At 39.3% G+C, this 19,352-nt stretch overlaps 1 protein-coding gene across 1 annotated transcript in view; it reads right to left on the reverse strand.

Annotated features, from left to right (window-relative positions):
• LOC139729999 (BOS complex subunit NOMO1-like) overlaps positions 1-17,917 on the reverse strand; it is a 33,099-nt gene extending 15,182 nt beyond the window's left edge. Inside the window, exons 1-15 of the mRNA XM_071640919.1 lie at positions 17,757-17,917; positions 14,627-14,762; positions 13,624-13,724; positions 12,670-12,779; positions 12,109-12,181; positions 8,329-8,481; positions 7,300-7,428; positions 6,335-6,424; positions 5,629-5,685; positions 4,892-5,091; positions 4,087-4,237; positions 3,039-3,180; positions 2,259-2,390; positions 1,374-1,510; positions 489-637 (exon numbers count right to left, since the gene is read on the reverse strand). Coding sequence (XP_071497020.1) covers positions 489-637; positions 1,374-1,510; positions 2,259-2,390; positions 3,039-3,180; positions 4,087-4,237; positions 4,892-5,091; positions 5,629-5,685; positions 6,335-6,424; positions 7,300-7,428; positions 8,329-8,481; positions 12,109-12,181; positions 12,670-12,779; positions 13,624-13,724; positions 14,627-14,762; positions 17,757-17,894 — 1,898 coding nt within the window. The 5' untranslated portion in view covers positions 17,895-17,917. The remainder of the gene's footprint in view (positions 1-488; positions 638-1,373; positions 1,511-2,258; positions 2,391-3,038; positions 3,181-4,086; positions 4,238-4,891; positions 5,092-5,628; positions 5,686-6,334; positions 6,425-7,299; positions 7,429-8,328; positions 8,482-12,108; positions 12,182-12,669; positions 12,780-13,623; positions 13,725-14,626; positions 14,763-17,756) is intronic.
• Between the last annotated feature and the right edge of the window lie 1,435 nt (positions 17,918-19,352).

Below are 19,352 nucleotides of genomic sequence, written 5' to 3' on the forward strand. Positions count from 1 at the left end.
CTATGTTACTGCCAAGTTTATGAAATATTCTATGCACAAACAAATGAAAAAATTGAGAGACAATGACATCATCACTTTTACTCTTTTGTATATGTCATGACAATATCGCTGTATTGTAAACAGATGGAAAACTTCAAAATCTCATAACTATCCGATCACATTTCTAATCTTAACATCTTCAATTCTGTTCTGTTTGCCTTAAAGTCAACTCTAACACACAGTTGTATAATCATGCCTTGATCCAAGAAACTCAATGCCAGGTCCCTAGGGAACAAGGAGATTCCATTCAACTGGAAAGACAATCTGAGGAAAAATGTCATTCCTTGCTACCTCACTAAATTATGCACAAAAATGTATGAATAGACCTTCTTAAGTTAGCTGTTGTAGTATCCAGTGCCATTTCTAGATGAAAGTTAATGGACATTGACACTGCTTGGAGAAGAAGACAGTCATTGGCACGCTATTTAGGACCGGATCGTTCAACTTACGTCTTGAAACTGTACTCTTCTTTGTCAAACTGGTGGCAGGACCTCGGTACAAGTCGGTATGAGCCAGGCTTCTCCAGGCAGAACTGGTTCGCTCCCTTGTTCAATGTGAACGAGCCTTTGTGTGCTGGCGAGGCATCCAGAGCGTAATCCTTTGTTTGAAAATAAACAGAATATCATACAACTCCCTTGCTCAGTGTGAACACAGCCTTTTTAGCACGAATGAGGTACATGGGTAAATTCCTTTGAGCAGAAGCCAACAGCACATCATACAGTACGGAAATGTAGTAAACATCACACATGTGATAAATATCATATCCTTCAAACAAAGAAAGGTAGGAGTTATGTGTCTTAATAGCACAACTTAAGAAAAAAAAAACGTAAAGGAGAAAAAGCCAATACATTTTTTCTACTTAAAACATGCACAAACATACATAACCGAAACAAAAATACTCAAAGTCTCTAATGTATGGTTGTGTACAATTTGCGTGACAGTACTTTTATACAGATTATCTGTCAGACTACACTCAAAATGGTAATCACATTACAAATGTTCCAATAGTCATACCAATGTGTTTACAGAGTTGTATGGGCAGTATTGTAGCTATACTAATATGGGCAGTTGAAGTACATGACACTGATTAGCAAATTTTAAGATTAATATCAATTTCTGGTTAAGATTGACAAAATATGTATGAATTGCAGAAAAACATCCGATAACTAAGGATAGATTGCAATTACACTGGGAATTGTTCATGACAACGTCATATTTTGGGATTTTCAGAGTCATTCTTTTTCATACTGAATTTCAGCAAAAGTGTTCACCATTTCTAAACTTTCTTCCTTGCTCTGTTGATTTCCCTGAAAACTACTAAGTAAGAGACTTACAAGTTGAATTGGGTGGGACACATGGCAGTGTAGAACGTAGCCACTCTGCTGGAACACAAGACCACCGATGTCCTGATCGACGACCTCGATATCAAGCGACGTCGACGCCCAACACCAGTTGGCCTGCACTGCACTGACTACAGGTCAGAACAGGGATAAAAAGATCACAAGATTTGACCAATGCCAGGAAGATGCAAGGAAGATGGTAAGATTACTCTGCAACCAACATGACGAAGGTAGAGGTCAAGGGGCAATTACAGTCACATGCTCTGATATGATGCTTGTCTGAAAGGTGACATGACATTTGCTCCTGTGATAACTGTGACAAATGCTCTGGTCTCATTTTCTCCAAGTACTTAAAGTTAGGGTTGTGACAGGGTTTTATGTTTAGTTTGATGTGAGAATTAGGATTAAAGTTAGGGTTAGGTTTGTGTATAGAATTTATGTTAGGATAAGCATGCAGATTTCATGGGAACAATTGTTGCAGGAGCTAATGTTATGGAACCGTTCAACTGACTTTCCCTCACCCTTTCTCTTGCCCTGTGTAAATGTTGCAGAAGGTGCAATTGTGAAATAAGTAATTTCAAAGACTTTTCTGCTTTCATACCGTTCCTATTTTTCTATTTGGTTTTCCCTTTTTTTTTTGTAATAAAACAAATTATGGACAGTTCAGGTATTTTATGATATCCTGTCTTAGTTGTCCCTCTGTTCAACTGTGTCTGCTTGTAAATAGGCATCCAAATAGGACATACCCAGTCAAATCTCAAAATGTAAATAATTCCAGTTTGGATGGTTTGGCACTTGCTTCCTTTTGTCACAGTAGGACAGCCTAGCAGGTGGTGGTGGTGACCAACTGCATTGATATTATGTCAAATGGACACTCACCTGCATATTTGCCTGGCAGAATGTCCTTGATGACGAAGGAGGCTTGTTTGGTTTGCTGAGAGATGGGAACCGATTTTCTGAATCCCCGTCCCTCCTTGGACTCGATCGTCAGCTGAAGCGTGCCGCAGATATCTGTCGTGGGAGATTAGATGGCGAGTGTCAGTTTATGGAACTATGCAATGCAACCACATGTTGACCTGTGCCGATTTATGATACCCTCAACATCACTTATGTCGCCAAATGAATATCTAGATACATGCTATATTTTTCAACATAATTTTTCTATTTTTCTTCAGATTACTTGGATATGTCCACAAAAACTTTTCGAACCAAGATTTTGTCAATGACATCATCAGTCAACCACAGTTACTCAATCAATCAATCAATCAATCAATCAATCAATCAATCAATCAATCAATCAATCAATCAATCAATCAATCATCAATCAATCAATCAATCAATCAATCAATCAATCAATCAATCAATCCATCCATCCATCCATCCATCAATCAATTAATCGATCAATAGTTGATCTACTACATAACTATTTAACTTTCTTTATCTCCTAGAAAGAAGACTTAAACCAAATCAATGAACTTCTAACAATTTACAGTCCAACAAATTAATGTTGCTCTCTTATTGCCACCTTTTCTTTCCTTAATAATTCTGGATATGCTTGAATACCCCCTACATGTAAAGAGTCTAATGCCCTCTGTTTTTATTTTTATTCTGCCAAGTTTGAACAGCAAAGTAAGCAATGACACTGGACAGGCAATGTACCAATGCACTTTACGGTTCCTCGTATGGTGGCTTTGAATTGCGAGAAGTTGACATCCAGGATTGGCGAGGAGACTACAGTGATTTCCTGGCTCTCCGGATTAATCAGAAGACCGGCTGCTTTTTCTGCTCCCGACAAGACAGGCTGTGATTCATCGAAAAGAGAAGGAAAATAAATGTAGGTGGATGAATAGAAAATAAATTGTTGTCTGCCTGGCAGAAAGGCCTTAAGGCTTGAGTGCTTGAAAAATCACAAGTTTGTAGATGGTGGCTACATCATATGAAAGAGTTTAAAACTCTGCTGAATTATGTCACAATCCAAAATTTGACGTTGGGGTCGAAATTTCATGCTATAGAGCCCTTCTGCCAGACAGGTCACAAAGCAAGTGTTTGTATACCTTTACAGTAGGAGTGACCCTGCATTCACACAAGGGCCCATGTTGCAATAGAGTCAGGAGAGAATCTATCTTAACGTACGACTTAATGTCTACATAATCATCACAACTATCCCAGAGCTGTGGGGGCTGTTGTGGTGTGGAGGTGCGTGGCATTTGACACCAGAGTTTGTGCATGTGCACATTAAATACAGCTGGGTGCTATCACTTACGAACCCAAGGTCACTCTCCCCTCCAAATTAAATTCTCAGACCCGATTACTTTCTTGAATACACTGGAAGAAGTCCCTTTCAGCATCAACATTATGGTTTTAAAGAGATGTCGAACCTGGTGTGAACGAAGGGTGTGTGATTTAGAAGACAAGCACCTTGGGGCTAAAGTTTAAGAGCAAAATTTTTGAATTTGAAGTTTTCTTTGCTACTGACAAGAAACAAGGTCACTCAAAGCACCTAGTCCCACTCACTAACATATTTGTTGGTAGTTTCACTCATGAATACATAGTTTGCAGCAAGGGCTTGATTATTTTGGCTGGATGTTTGTGACTTCACATCACATAGGATTGCGAAAAAACTTGCAAAATTCATCACAAAAGAAGCTCCCATAACTTGCTGTGCAACAGTGAGTATCATCTCTAAAAAGATCTTGCGGCGTTTTACCTTCATGACATAAGAACCAGGTGCGACGCTAAAGCAGAACGCTCCATCGTCGTCAGTGGTGGCAGTCTCGGGCTGTTTGTCACCCTCTTTGGACAGGGAGACTTTACGGTACCCGCCAGCTGAGGTCTCCACGCGCCCACAGAGACTGAATCTGTAAACCAACATGATATGGGCATCGGTGGTGAGCACACTTTGAAAAATGGAGACCAATCTATATCACTTTAACAGCAAAGGCAAGTATGGATAGACAAGTTCCATGAAATTTGCTCCTGCGACAATTGCTCCCATGAAATTTCTGCACACTAAGCCAATCATAAATTCTACCCACAAACGTAACTCTATCCCTAATCCTAGTCTTCATATCAAACTAAACCTAAAACCCTATCACAACCCTAACCCTTAATCCTTGGAGAAAATAAGACTGGAGCAATTGTCGCAGGAGCAAATGTTGTGTCACTGGATAGACACGGTTCCAATGACATAATTAAGTCATGCTGGGGGGCAAACTCTGCACATGGGGGCTCCCATACGCATTGGCAAGCGCATAAGCATTACGCACTGCAGTTTTAGAATTTGCGCTAGCCAAAAATAGCACGAAATGTGAAAAAAGGAATGTATCTAGAAAATTTGTGAATTTGCAGTATGGTAAATCACTGATATTGTAATACTGATACACTACATGTAAGACATACATGTATAAACATTATCTGCTGTAATACATTTATACTTCTGGCATATAAATGAGTGTAATTCATTGATGGCTACATCAGTTTTACTGTAAAGGAAATCCAAGGCACTGGCTTACTTTGATGCCACAATGTCAGGAAGCTTTGGTGTATTGGGTGTGACCTTTACACTCAGGGGGTCAAAGGTCATGTGCTCCTTGCTGACTTGCAGAGTGTATGTGCCAGACTTAATCTTCTCCAGCTGGAAGGTGCCATCTTCTTTGGTCATGACTTCCGCCTTGCCTTGTATCTTGACCTTTGCCCCTTCAACTCCCTTGCCCTGTAGATGTTCAGAATTAAATATGTTGTTGGGGGCAAAATACGAATGGTGAAAGAAATCTTATACATGCACTGATAACACAAAAGATATCACAACTTTCTTTGTCCCTTTTACCGACCAATCAACAGAACTCATGTGTCACAGTAACCAGCTCCATCATACCAGACCACAATATCCTGGAGATCCACTCTTGAATGTTGAAAGCACGCATTTTTATTATTATTTTTTTTTCTTTTTTTTTGCCATTTTGGAACTGTTCTCATTTCATTATTATCATCATTTGCACAATCACCATTTCACATGAAAATTGTTAATGTCTATGACCATTTCAAGGTGATTTACTTGTGTGCAGTTATTTTGGCAGAATTTACATTCCAGTGAAAAGTTAGAAGGTCATCTGAAAGTATAATTCTTTTTCAAACTCCCTTACTGCCTGTGAAAAAAAGGATCTTGCCACCTGAAGCCTGACAAAACATTATCCTGAAAAGGAGATATGATTGGTTATTCTTTATCACATCAAATCCGAGTGTGACTCACCCCTGCTGCTTCCAGAACATGGCCGATGACAGAAAAGCCTGCTACCTGAAATAAAGTCTGCCGATAGAAGAGAAGAAAAACAAAGTTTGTTCTCATCATATCCACAAATAAGCTGATGGCATGGAAATGACTTGAAAAGCATTCATACAAAAATCAATCATGTATGAATTGATGACATTATTCTGTGTTTGTAGAGATTAAATAAAAATGACCAAGTATAATCACATGAACATGGTTGAATGAACCCACTAGACAACTGTCTGAGAACATCACAGACAAGGATCAGCTACATGTACCTTGAGGAATAAAAGTTGAGTATAAGAAATATCAAGAAAAAAATCATTAACAAAGCACTTGAGTTCTATGCAAACAAAATTACTCACATACGTTCAACAGGATTAATTGAGGTTCTCTTGGAATGCCATTGTAATATGGCATTCTAGTGTTCTGTATAAACAATGCTATTGACAAATCAGTCCAATTGTGTGTCTGTGTAAGGTATTTCTAGTTTTAAGAATTAGTCTGCAACACTCAATCACTAAATAAAAGCCTGTACGTTAGTGGCGACTGAATTCCTCATGGATACTTGGTGTGTTTACACCATTTAGCTTGAATCAACAACGAAACACCCATAGACGTTAAAGTAACTAATGAAGTGACAATCGCATGCTAACTTGAAACATGTTAATAAATCCCAAACACTCACTGGCAAGTTTAGAGTGTTGTGTGTCACGGTGAACTGCAGGGACGGTGGTACGACATCAAACGTGGTGTGCTCTCCCTTGTAGAAAGGAACCTAGAACAAGAAGGTCCCAAAATTGTGTTTAGCATTCTGCCAAATGATGGCTGATTATCCACACAGCAAAGTTTACTTGACAGTGTCAGGGTCACTTTCTATCCTCATATATGTACAAGCTGTATTCATTCTGGTGAAAATCCAATATATTTCATGCCTTTATTTCTGTTTTGCTTTTAATGTTGCTATGGTTACCCTAAGGAAGAAAAGCAAGTTTAGACACTGTTAATGTTATAACAAACTCACTTAGCATAACATGAAATATTTTGTCATGTTTAATCTTTGTCACACAATAAGATATCAATCCATAATCTTTTCTTTTTCTTTTTTTAACCAAAGAAAGAGCAAACATTTCATTTATGTTGTCAATGCAAATTCCTTTTAGAATAATTGATGTTTTAAAAGTAAGGGAAATGAACATAATGAAATTTACCTCAAGGAACTGGGCAAAAAAAAAAATCATGTTAAGAAATCCACATTCATCAGTATTTGTCTCACACATGTGTCTGCTGCAACAGACTATAAAGACTGTAAATAACTACAATATTATAATTTGAAATCAAGTAATCTGAAGTAATAAGTCCTCCTCTAACATCTTATCTCATTCACAAGACCATAATTTTCAAATAATCCATAATGCCATGACACCATCACAAGTATGTTGTTGTTGCTGTTGTTTAGTGGAGTTTTCCATTCCCCTTAGAATATTCACACAAAACACTGCTCCATACATCTTCTTTCCTTGTCTTTTTCTTTTTTCCCTCACACAAAACGGTAAAAATACTGTACCATGAGTTTGAGTAAACCATACATTAGTCTCTTTTCAGCCTGAAGATAGAGAGTCAATTCTGGCACAACCACACACAAGGGCTTACCACGTCATAGGTTCCACTGGCCAGACCAGGGAACACAAACTGACCATTGGCATCAGACTGGACATGACACAAAGGGGACTTGTCCTGTGATTGGTAGCCTGTCACACCAGTCTTCTCACATTGCACGTCCTGAGAGTGGGAACAAATTTAGTTTTTACACCACTTCAAAGAGCAACAACACAGAGCAAGAAATATTACAGGAGAAAAGCATCTCAGATTAAGGGGTGAAATCATGCTCATAAATCAAGGCAAATTAAACACTTCAAATGTGGTACCAATTATGAGGGTACAATAGAAATATCTATGTACAACTGATACTGGTATATACTCTAATATGGCATGCTTTGGAAACTTCAACCCTGTAAACTGATGTTTATGTCACTTCTGTATCATTCCTTCTTTGCTACACTGTAGCTGCCACATAATCCAATACACAATGCCTCCCTATCCTTTTGGATGTGGAAGCATAAACACTGCTTTCTGTTTTTACTCTGCATGAGAAGGAAGAAGTGTATATATCATGCTATCTACACTACAAGATATTCATATAAGTAATAAAAAAACCAACTGCATGAGAGCAGAAAGGAATAATTGACCAGTTGGAGCATGACAAGGTCTAGAGAGAGAATAGAGAGCTTTAGATTTTAGACGTGCAGACGTTCAAAGGAAAAAAACATGATCTGAGCTTGCGCAGTAGCACGCGTAAAGTCAATCTATTTTTAGCTTGCGTCGCCTGAGTTGTTTACTACGCGTACTGGGCTATTTTCACGTCCGCACAGTTTGCGACGTAGAGAGCTTCTTCATGCACTGATCATATGGGGGCGCGATTTTATTTTTTATACGTTGCGTCCCAGCGTAATCTAAAGCTACTTTTCCACACGACGCAGGGAGAGGAGAACGTCCAGCGCAAGCGTCGGCTCAAACGTCCGCGTGTCAAAATCTAAAGCTCCCTAATAAAAATCCAGCCTGATATCAATGTACTGTACACACAAATTTCAAGAAACAAACTCTAGACAGAGTCAGACCCACCTTTGCCTTGACTGTGTCTGAGAAGAGGATGAAATAGACATCTTTGATCGTTTCGCCTTCGCTCATCACTTTGCCCCGGACGTCGTAGCCCGAAACAAAGATGGGGGACTCCACAGTGGCCGTATCCTTGGTGACGGTGTGTTCAACGCTCGCCTGATTTAGACAGCCAGACATTTAGGTGAAAGAGACAATTCACTACTAACACTGGCAATGCTTAAAGAGAGTTTTAATAGCAAATGTAATCTGAAGACTACCGGTACTGCAATTCATTATAATGATACACACAATCACTGTGGTGCATACAGGTGTAATCCCTCAAACATTTCCTTAAATTTGTTGTTGTTGTCTATTCAGTGAAATGAGGTTTACATCATAAATAGCAGTGACCGAAAGTGGGAGACTGCAACGACAAAGGCCATGAAATCAATCACAGATTACTTACACTCTGGAATATACTTTCCTTCCGAACATCTCACTTCCTTCCCAATATCTCACTGATGTAAATAGTATCGCTGACTATCAACAAGGCTAGTGTATTGACCATGCAATATTCTCAGTAGAAGTTAACAATTCCGATCAAAAATGGTATTATGACATGAAATCACTCACTTACTTGCAACATGCCTTTGATGTAAGGGATCAGGCACATGCTAATGCCATGACTCTTTGAAAATTAAAGCATATCTATATGTCTAAAGATCTGTTGGTCATGGTTTCTTTCTATATGAAGGAGTACACGTACTGTACAATCATGCTGCTTTCACCTGCCTTTATATCATTCATTCATTCATTCATTCATTTCATTTCATTTATTTCCACATTAAAAACAACAATCATTACATTTCAAGTCATAGTATAAACATATTCATTGTGGGGGACCAATTAAAGCCTTTCAGGCTTGTTGGGAATAGGCCCCATAGTAAATACAAGACTTTCTCAACTTACAATATATAGATACAAAATATATAGAACACAAATGGTGCACAATCAAAGCAGGATGATGAAGGAAAAAGAAGAGAGTAAAATACTGGCAGAATATACAAAACCATGTTGCTATTACATACGGAAAGTGCCTCTAAAATTGTTTCTGAACTGCTGTAATGATTTGTAGGTTTTCAGTTCTTTTGGTAAAGTATTCCACAAAATGGGACCTTGATAAAAAATTGTTGACTTGGCTAATTCGGTTCGATAAAGGGGAGGATGAAAATTTTGTTGGTTGCTTGTACATACAGTGCACTCCCGTCATAACGAAATGCTCGGGACTGGCAGTTTTCTTTCGTTATAACGAAATTTTGTTACAACCGAACAAATACAATATATAACGAAAACAAGGAAACCATGCATATCATTATGTTTGTTGAATACTCATCATACACTAGAAAGCTATGTGAAATGAGATAGTGCCTTTCTAATTCCGTTTGAATATTACATACAAAAGAGAGCATAAAGTTGTTTGTATTGTCACACAGGTATAGAAAATGACGGTTTAGGATTTGGTTACAGTTCGCTATTCAAAACGTTCGTTTCTTACTGAAGTTCGTTACTCCGAAGGCTCCTCATTCCGAAGTTCCGCCATTCCCGGGATTCCAAAGATTTATTCATTTGAAGCTTCGCTCTTCCGAAGATTAGTTACTCCGTAAGTTCATAATTTAGATATAAATACATTTTGTTCGTTTTCCGAAGATTCGTTGATCGGAAAATAAAATGAGGTTCGTCATTCCGAAGGTTTGTAAATCAAAAATTATAAAGGTTCACTATTTCGAAAGTTCGTTGTTCCGAAGGTTCTTTTTTATCTGGAAATGAAATAAGGTTTGTTATTCCGAAGAAGGTTTGTTAATAAAAAAAAAATGTCGCTACAGCGACTGGTTATACCCCCGCCAAACAACATTTCATAAGCTTTGGTCAAAACAACATTTCATAAGCTTTGGTCAAAAAACTGAGGAAGTAGTTAAATCCGCAAGATCTTTCCTTGATCTTCTGCCATTAATATGCCGTTACCATGGCAACGTACTTTCGGGTACTGTCGAAAAATGCGTCTTGCACATCTACAACCAAAGGCACACATCTGTACCAAGTTTCATGGAAATTGGGCAAAAACTGAGGAAGTAGTTTGCAACACAAAATTTTCCATCATTTTGGCTCATAATATGTGTGCTGTTACCATGGCAACATACTTTTTGTCACTGTCAAGAAATGTGTCATGCTGACCTATATCCTAAGACAAACATTCAATATGAATTCCATGAGAATTGGAAGAACACTGATGAAGCAGTTTTGCCATGAAGCATTTTGCCCTATATTTTACCAATAACATGCCGTTACCATGGCAACGCACTTTTTGCCACTGCGGAAATATGTGTCTTGCACATTAACATATTCAGATGAACATCTGTACCTAATTTCATAAAAATTGATCAAAAACTGTGGGAGGAGTTCGCGACGCAAGATTTGTACCCATTTTTGCCCATAATATGCCGTTACCATGGCAACGTACTATTGGGTACTGTCAAAAAATATGTCTTGCACATCTACAACCCAAGGCACACATCTGTGCCAAGTTTTATGGGAATCGGTTGAAAACTGAGGAAGTAGTTCGCGACGCAAGATTTGCAATGGACCGACCGCCCGACCGCCCGACCGTCCGCTGATTCCTATATACCCCCTTCAAACTTCGTTTGGCGGGGGTATAATAAGAAAGGTTAGTTATTTTGAAGGTTCTGTTATCTTAAGATGATTATAAGGTTTGCAATTCCTAAGTTTTGTTAGTGGACTCATCTTTTTCACTTTTGGAGTAACGAAATTTTTTTTAAAAAAATGTTCCAATTAACGAATGTTTGGAATTCCTATCATTTTCGGACTAATGAACAGTATTAATAAGAACCCTATTTCATTGTCAGATTAACGAACCTTATTAATAACGAACCTTGGGAATAACACGAAAATGTTTGTAATTTCATTCCGTACTAACAGACATTTTATTTGTATCAGAATCTGTGTGTTTTGTAATAAAGAACCTTCGAAACAATAAAACGAACCTTATTTAATTTCAGATTATTGTATTACAATAACGCAAGTTCCCCTCCGAAACTGTGCGTGACACATGGAGTGAACACACAGTGATGGGAAGCGTTTGCCCATGCAGAGACGCTATAAATGCTTTTTCCGCTACATATTTTTGAAAGCGATCCGAATTTCGTTATAACGGAGCACATTTCTTTTGTTTTTCTTTGTCAGTGGCGCTCGGAAAAGACTTCGTTGTAACGAAAAATTCGCTATAACCGTGTTCATTATAGGCGAATTTTATACCATAGGCTTTAATGGCGATAATTTTGGGACCAGAAGTTTTACTTCGTTATAACGAAATTTCGTTATAACCGTGTTCATTGTAACAGGAGTGCACTGTATCATCTCTTTTCAGATTCACCAAAAAAGGTACATGTATATATTGTTCTGGACAGGACCTAGATATTTCATGTTTTAGTCAGTACATTCAGACATTTGTCAAGAGCATTTACTTATGAATGAGTATATCCTTCTAAGGACAACACTCATCTAAGAAAATAATTTACAAGTGCACAGAGACTAGGGCCTCCAGTCATACAATCCTTCAGCGAAGGTTATCAATATGTATTTCGGAAAATTGGGATTGGATTGGTATTCAAATTGGAGTCCGAGGCTAATGTCGAAATTTCTTGAGAGTAAAAGCCCTGCGACATTACTTGTAAGTAGATGTTGCAATTACCATGGCAACAGTTTTACAATGAATGCTGAATACTGCACCTGTTGAAAGGTCCAGCTTGGATGTGACGCTGTGATGACAAAGTCTCCGGGTAGAACATTTGGTATACTGTACCTGTTGGCGTGATATTGTCATATTGTTAATATCACTGTGAAACATTTTACTCCTCTGAAAATGAACACAGCCTCAAAGGTGGATAAGATGCAACCCATATCAAAACATTATTAGTGTGAGAAAAACAACAACAAACCTACAACTAATGCAGAGGAACCAAAAACGTGTACATTTTTAAAAATGACAGAATGGGGGTAGAATAGTCATTCAAGAGGTGGAACGCCACAAGTCATATTAGTTCTTCCATGTTTGCACTCAAAATGATGAAAGGTTAGGCCAGTGCACTACAAGAAACATCAAATTCTGGAGCATACATGAGTGTACGCTTGCGTCATAAAGAAAAGCTCTCCATGAATTCTCAATTGCCTATAACAAAGAATACTTTTATTTGAAAGTGAGGAATGAAAAAGCCGATGTTATTTTATTTTCTTGACTCTGTCTTGACTTACAATGTGAAGATGTTTATGAAGAACAATTTTAACACTTACACTCCTCCTTGTTTTGTCCTTGTTTCAATGGCAGCTGCATCTTTGTTTCCCTTTGACTTCAGTGAGATTAGAACTCCTTCTGGGCCCTCTGTCTGGCCTTTGCTCAAGACCTTTCAAGAACAAGATTATTTGTGTGACGAGGAACATTTCATAAAACTGTTAAATTCAAAATTAATGAATGCTAGCCTTGCATCAAGTTGTTTTCCTTGCACCTGATTGACAAATTGCCCTTCATCGACATAAACAAACATCTATTATTCAGTGTTTTCTAAGTAGCCAGTAGCAGAACCTGCTACTATGAGGGGTCAGAACCATCATTCAGTGGAAACTTGGTAGTCTAGTGGATATGAAGCCTGTCTAGCGATCAGGATGTTGATGGTTTCAAGGCTAACCCAAGTATGTATGCCCATGATTTTTTATCATGGCTAATTCTAAAACACTGAACAATCAGTGTTTATTTACGTTGCTGAAGGGCAACTTATCAATCACTTGCAATAAACTATCAAATGCTCTGCTTTGGCAGAGTGAGGGTGTAACAGTCATTCACTTGATATGAAGGAAATTTACATTTTTTTTTTCTCTTGTGGAAGACAGCACAACACTTGATGGGCTTTTCAAATAGCTCTTAAGCTTTATGGAAGAGAACATCAAATATCTTACAAACACACAATGACAGAATATAAACAGGAAAACAAAGAATAATGGCAATGAACACAAGATGTAACATTCATTCATGAAGACAGAGGAAGCTGAATATTTCAAATGTTCAGTGTATGCTTTCAGTCTACATTCTATTCTGTATTGGTTGACAGAAATACACTTATTTGTCTGAACTGGTAGGTGGCAATCTTTTCTTTTCATCATACTTTACATGACTGGAAAGACAGACAAAAGAAAACCCACAAAACAGTCAGATCAAGTGCAGAGGAGTTTGTGGAGGGATCTCCAGCTCACCTTTCCTGATACCATATATCCCCGGAAGAAGAAGTTGATGTCTTTACTCTGACTACAAGGGTCAGTCTCACCGTCCACTCTCAGATCCACACTCATGGGGTCTGTAGAGCACAACAAGAAAATTCACAGTCAGGATTCCACTGTAACTACAAATATGCAGAACAGTGATGGCTGCTTTTAACATTCATTGCTGCCATTTAATAAACAGATTAGATAAAATAAATTAAGTAAAATATAGAGTGTGTGAAATACTGTAAAACGAGGAATTTTCGCGTGCACTTTAATTTCGCGAATTTCGCTAGCGCCAAGATTCGCGAAATTAAAATGCACGCGAAAGTTCTTGTTTACACTGTATGCATTGAATGCCAGTGGCACTTCCCGAAAACTTCATGCCACGAAAAAGGTTGTCAGCTCCAATTCGCGAAAATTTCATGCCGCGAATATATGATGTTTTACAGTACTATCGACGTATACATGAAGGAAGATACTGTATACACCACATGCACTATTTCACAAAGTAGGACTTATGAGACAAGTTAATGAATGGTTCTTCACAATCAAGAACCATGGAAAAGTAAATATTTTTTTGCAAAGCAATGCTCCTCTATTTCCACTTTGGAGTGCATATACAATGTACATTACATAACTTGTGTTATGGGAGGCATTATCTCATTGCATTGAAAAATACATTATATATCAGTGGACTTAAACTTTTTGTAAAATAAAACTTAGGAGAATACATGGCATAAAGAGCTGTATGCTTATAAATAAATCTCAAGCCTGCAACACTGGACTGTCTCAAATTCATCTCAATATTATTTTGTCAAAACAATGCCACATATGATCTATACATCCACACAAATTCTTCTGGTTTTTGCTAATGTGAAAAGAAGCTTGAGGTTTACAAAAGGAAAGGCAATTTTCAACACGATGCCTACAATATCCTTGGGATAAGAAGTATGAATGCCCGAGTTAGGGTAGAATTTGACAGTCTCCTTCTTACCAAAGCTCCATCCAGCAGGTGGTTCCAACTTGAGCACAAAGTCACCCTTATCGTAGACCGGAATCATGAAGTAGCCATTATTAGGGGCGCAGTCAGTCTGATATTTCAAGGCACCCTGTTTCGTGTAAAGCTTCACCTGCATGCAATCATCATATGGAAATCGAGCAAAAAATATGGTTTTACATTATATACATGCTTTATCAGAAGTCATAATATAGAATCTATTATTTTACTCCTAAAATATCTCTCAAGCATTTTCCCAACTCCAGTACCTAGTCATGAGCTTAAACAAATATATCTTTATATTTTGTTCATTCACTCTGTCTTCTTTAAGTACAGCTACACACAATTTTAGCAGGTCAGTCAAGGTAGAAGGAAACTTTTGCCAACATTTTTCTTCTTTTTTTTTCAAATGTGAAATCTGAGTCACTGTAGTTATTTTCAGTTATAGACCTATTAGTTCTCATATACTCTGCAGTACTTCTTCTTCTCCCTGTTTTGTACAGCCCACCTCTAGGTAGTGTAGCATCACACTGTTCGCAAGATGTGCTTGTGTACAGTGCAGATTAAAATGCTTACAGATGTCTTCCACAACAGCTAATGAATATAAAAAATTCAGATTGATACACTACATAACCCGTTGCGCGCAGAGTAAAGTAGAACTGGTAGAAAGCAATATGATTTCATACTTGTATCTGTGACATTAATGTGTTGTGTATGCCTATTAGTATCAACCCGTTGAGAACAAGTTCCGAGTATACTCGGGCAAGTGTCTATGGGAAATGCATGTTGTCGCAAAATGAGCCCGTCCTCAATGGGTTAAAAGACACACACAAACAACCACCAATTTAGCAGGTTAAATTTCATTGTGCAAGCCTTAGAGGCTAACATGCCTATTTCAAAGGAGAAAGGAATACGAAGTTTGAAGCATTTTCCAGCTTTTTTCCCCCTAACTAGATTAATACGAAATGGGGTCTAGTGATACTAATAGTAATAGCCATCACCAACTGGCGCCATCTGACACTTGCTTACAGGTTCATTTATTTTGCACACCCAGCTTGCCAGAAATTCTGCACTGTGTTGCACAGCAAGCTATGACATGGGTGGAAAAATATCGTTTCTTCAGTAATGTAATCTGGTCACATCACTCCAACTGTAGATTTTTCCAGAACAGAGATTTCACTTATTGTCGTTAGCATGGCAGTGGATCTGTACACACAGGAAAGTTGTTAAATTTGATCACTTTCATTGTATCACTGCCAAGCCAATTTACGTTTTTGTTTTTGTTTTAAATTATCAATTCTGTTAAATTATACATTTATCTCACAATCAGCAGCAGAGAGCAGTCTTAAAATGAGATTTTAATGATTTTTTTTTTTTTTGCTGTTTAAATAATTTTTTTTTTCTGCCATGGTCAAGCATACTATTTGAATTCTGCATAAAAATTGGAACTTATCAGACAAGATTTTGGCAAATTTCTCCGCATCAGTACCCGTCTGTAGCAGTCACTTTTCGTTGGCGCACCAGGTCAGAGCAGCTATGCATGCTAGCTGCATACATGAAAGCGCATGATGAACATCATGTGTGCCAAACTAAATTTTATATGCCACTCTGTAAATGAGGAATATCAACAATTGATCAAGAAGAAATCGGGGGGGGGCTCTAAAAAGCAGTAACGCAAGCCGCTGTAGCGGTTTCCAATATCTCTGTATTCTTTACTGTCTGGCTGCTGTCAATTATGCTGTCTGACAACCCAGCATTCTGTCAACATCCACGCGAACTTTCTTTGTGCGCCGGCACACGACAGGTGCGCACTACATTCTTCGCCTTTGTTATCGAGCCGAGGTACGCGTATTTCACATTCCAACAGTAGTCGGATTTTCATAAACACACCTCTTGTTTTGCTGTCACGGAAACAAGCTACCAATTAGTGGCGAGCTGTACACCTTCACCAGCCAATTACCACTCTCAAAGCTCCTGTCCGTGACACGTTTTCTCCGACCACGCTGTTTCATTTTCCACGCTTCCTCACTTCACGATTAGCTTTCATCCTGAGAGCACGTTCTAATCGTTGGAGTCACTCACGTCCGCATACTACGTCCGTATGTACTTCCCACGTCTTCTCGCGCTGACGATACCTCGCGCCGTGGACTGTCATTTTATACGGATTGTACTCGATACGGATACGCACACTTTCCCGGATTTTGTACTTCGCGGCATTCGCTGCTTTTCACATCGCGGCTCGCCCTTTCTTCAGGCTACACTCCAACATGGGGATCTTTACATCGCTACATTCAACGCGATCGGCGCCTCGTTACATCGCTGCATTCAACGCGATCTGAACGTGATCGGCGCCTCGTTACATCGCTGCATTCAACTCGATCTGCGTCCCATCACATCGCTGCTTCGGTCCTGCTAGCGTGCGGCCTGTGGTGTGCAGACTCTGCCACAACCAGCAAGGGACCGTGCAGTTCTTCCATCCAGCGCTCCAGCGGTGGATCGACTCTACCCTCGCTTGTGCTAGCCGCGGCACTCGGAGGATACTCCACGCTGCCGCTGGATCTTTTGTACATATTCCTATGGGACACTGTCGTCTTCGGACACCCAAAGTGCATTCGGAGTTAGTCCATATCATTTCATATTATTTCGGGAAGTGCAATACAACCTACAAGAACACTATACACCTCTTCTGGTGCCCTAGTGCATTCCACTACTGATACGGTCGCCTACCATTCCTGCTGGTGGTGCCTTCAGCTTCAAGTCCCGTTAGCCACTCGGTGAGTAATTGTTAGGTATTACATTATAGGCCCGTACCATAATACCTACACCGCCAATATGCAATAATTCGACCACAACACCGTCCAAAATGAGCAACATGCAAATGAAATAAAGTTTTAGAGTGAGAAAGGACCATAATGAGTGAGTCTCACTCTCAATGAGTGAGAGTTGGCAGCAGCCCTGACATGTAGATCTACATGATACCATCATGGGAAGACTCAATCAAGTCAACAACAGCAACATTACACTACCATGGACATGCCTACAATTAGGCCACTAACAACAATCACACGAAATCAAGTTGATGGGACTATAGTATGTCGCCAAAGGTTTTAGTGTGACAAGAACAAACCTCAATCTTTGCAAAATTGATTTGTATCTCAGATTTGATGAATCCTCCACATGTAACGAAGTCCTGCGCCTCTATCAGGAGCGAAAGAGATGCTAAGAACCAAGACAGTAAGACGAAAAGGCGGGTGATCTTCGCCATTTCGGACACCTTTCCAATCACACGTGAGAGTCACCAACATACACCACCCCATACGATAACTTACTTCAGTTCGGGAAACCCACTCACAAGGGGGGCCCCTCCTTATAAGTAACCCGTCCCCCTTATAAGTAACCCCGTCCCCCTTATAAGTAACCCCCGGGGCACCCCTTATAAGGAGTCTCCACGCTTTTTTGCAATGCAACGCGAAAATGAAAGGACTGCGGCAATTCGCTTGATTATGTCCATAAAGCTTCACAAGTTTCCTAGTTACTCACGAAATTTGAGCAAAATCGGTTTGAGGCATCATATCTAAAATCATGGATTTAAATGCGATGTCAAACGACCCATGCGAATGCTGAAATGCGAGCGATTACTGGCGTGAGTGTCGCCAGGCGCGGCGGCGCGGCAATGCTTGAGTGCAGACGTGGCGACTGAGTACGTACTCAGTCGCCACGTCTGCACTCAAGCATTGCCGCGCCGCCGCGCCTGGCGACACTCACGCCGGTAATCGCTCGCATTTCAGCATTCGCATGGGTCGTTTGACATCGCATTTAAATCCATGATTTTAGATATGATGCCTCAAACCGATTTTGCTCAAATTTCGTGAGTAACTAGGAAACTTGTGAAGCTTTATGGACATAATCAAGCGAATTGCCGCAGTCCTTTCATTTTCGCGTTGCATTGCAAAAAAGCGTGGAGACTCCTTATAAGGGGTGCCCCGGGGGTTACTTATAAGGGGGACGGGGTTACTTATAAGGGGGACGGGTTACTTATAAGGAGGGGCCCCCCTTGTGAGTGGGTTTCCCGAACTGACTTGCCTTGGTCCTTTAATCAATGGAGTCACGTCAGGGTACGCGTTAGAACGCTCTCTACGGCTGCATATGCAGAAAGCGCACAACTGTGGCTGATGTAGTTCTGTGGGCTGATCAGGGAGGTGACCCACAGAACTCTTGTAAGAGTTCTGTGAGGTGACCTCCCTGGGCTGATCAACTGGGGGCTCATTAGGTCACTAATTGATATCACTTCGAAAATGACAGATGTTGCTTGAGACTGTTCCAAAAACAATTTTCGATTCAAATTTGTCACTGTATGCCCCTTGTATGTCATTCAATCAATCAAGCAAGGCAACAGATCAATCAACCAATCAGTCAATCACAAATGAATTATATGTGTACTATATATTTCTCTCCTTTTTCTCTATCTATATCTATCGTTGTATCTTTATGATCTGTTTTATTTGATTAGCTGTAGGTGTGTCATAATTTTGTGTTCCCTATGCAAATTAACCAGGTTAAATCAGAATGTTTTGTGTAGAATCCAATAAAGCTTATCCGGATGGATTTTATATTTTATATATCATCATAAGTTAATAATGTGTAAATACGTTAAAAAAAAGTATTCAGTTTTAATGTTTCAATTGTTTATTCTGTTGTAATATCATAACATGACATATGATTT

Source organism: Diadema antillarum, unplaced genomic scaffold (genome assembly GCF_040938485.1).
Source record: "Diadema antillarum isolate AM-2024a unplaced genomic scaffold, OU_Dant_1.0 seq00000285_RagTag, whole genome shotgun sequence".
NCBI classification, from domain to species: Eukaryota; Metazoa; Echinodermata; class Echinoidea; order Diadematoida; family Diadematidae; genus Diadema; species Diadema antillarum.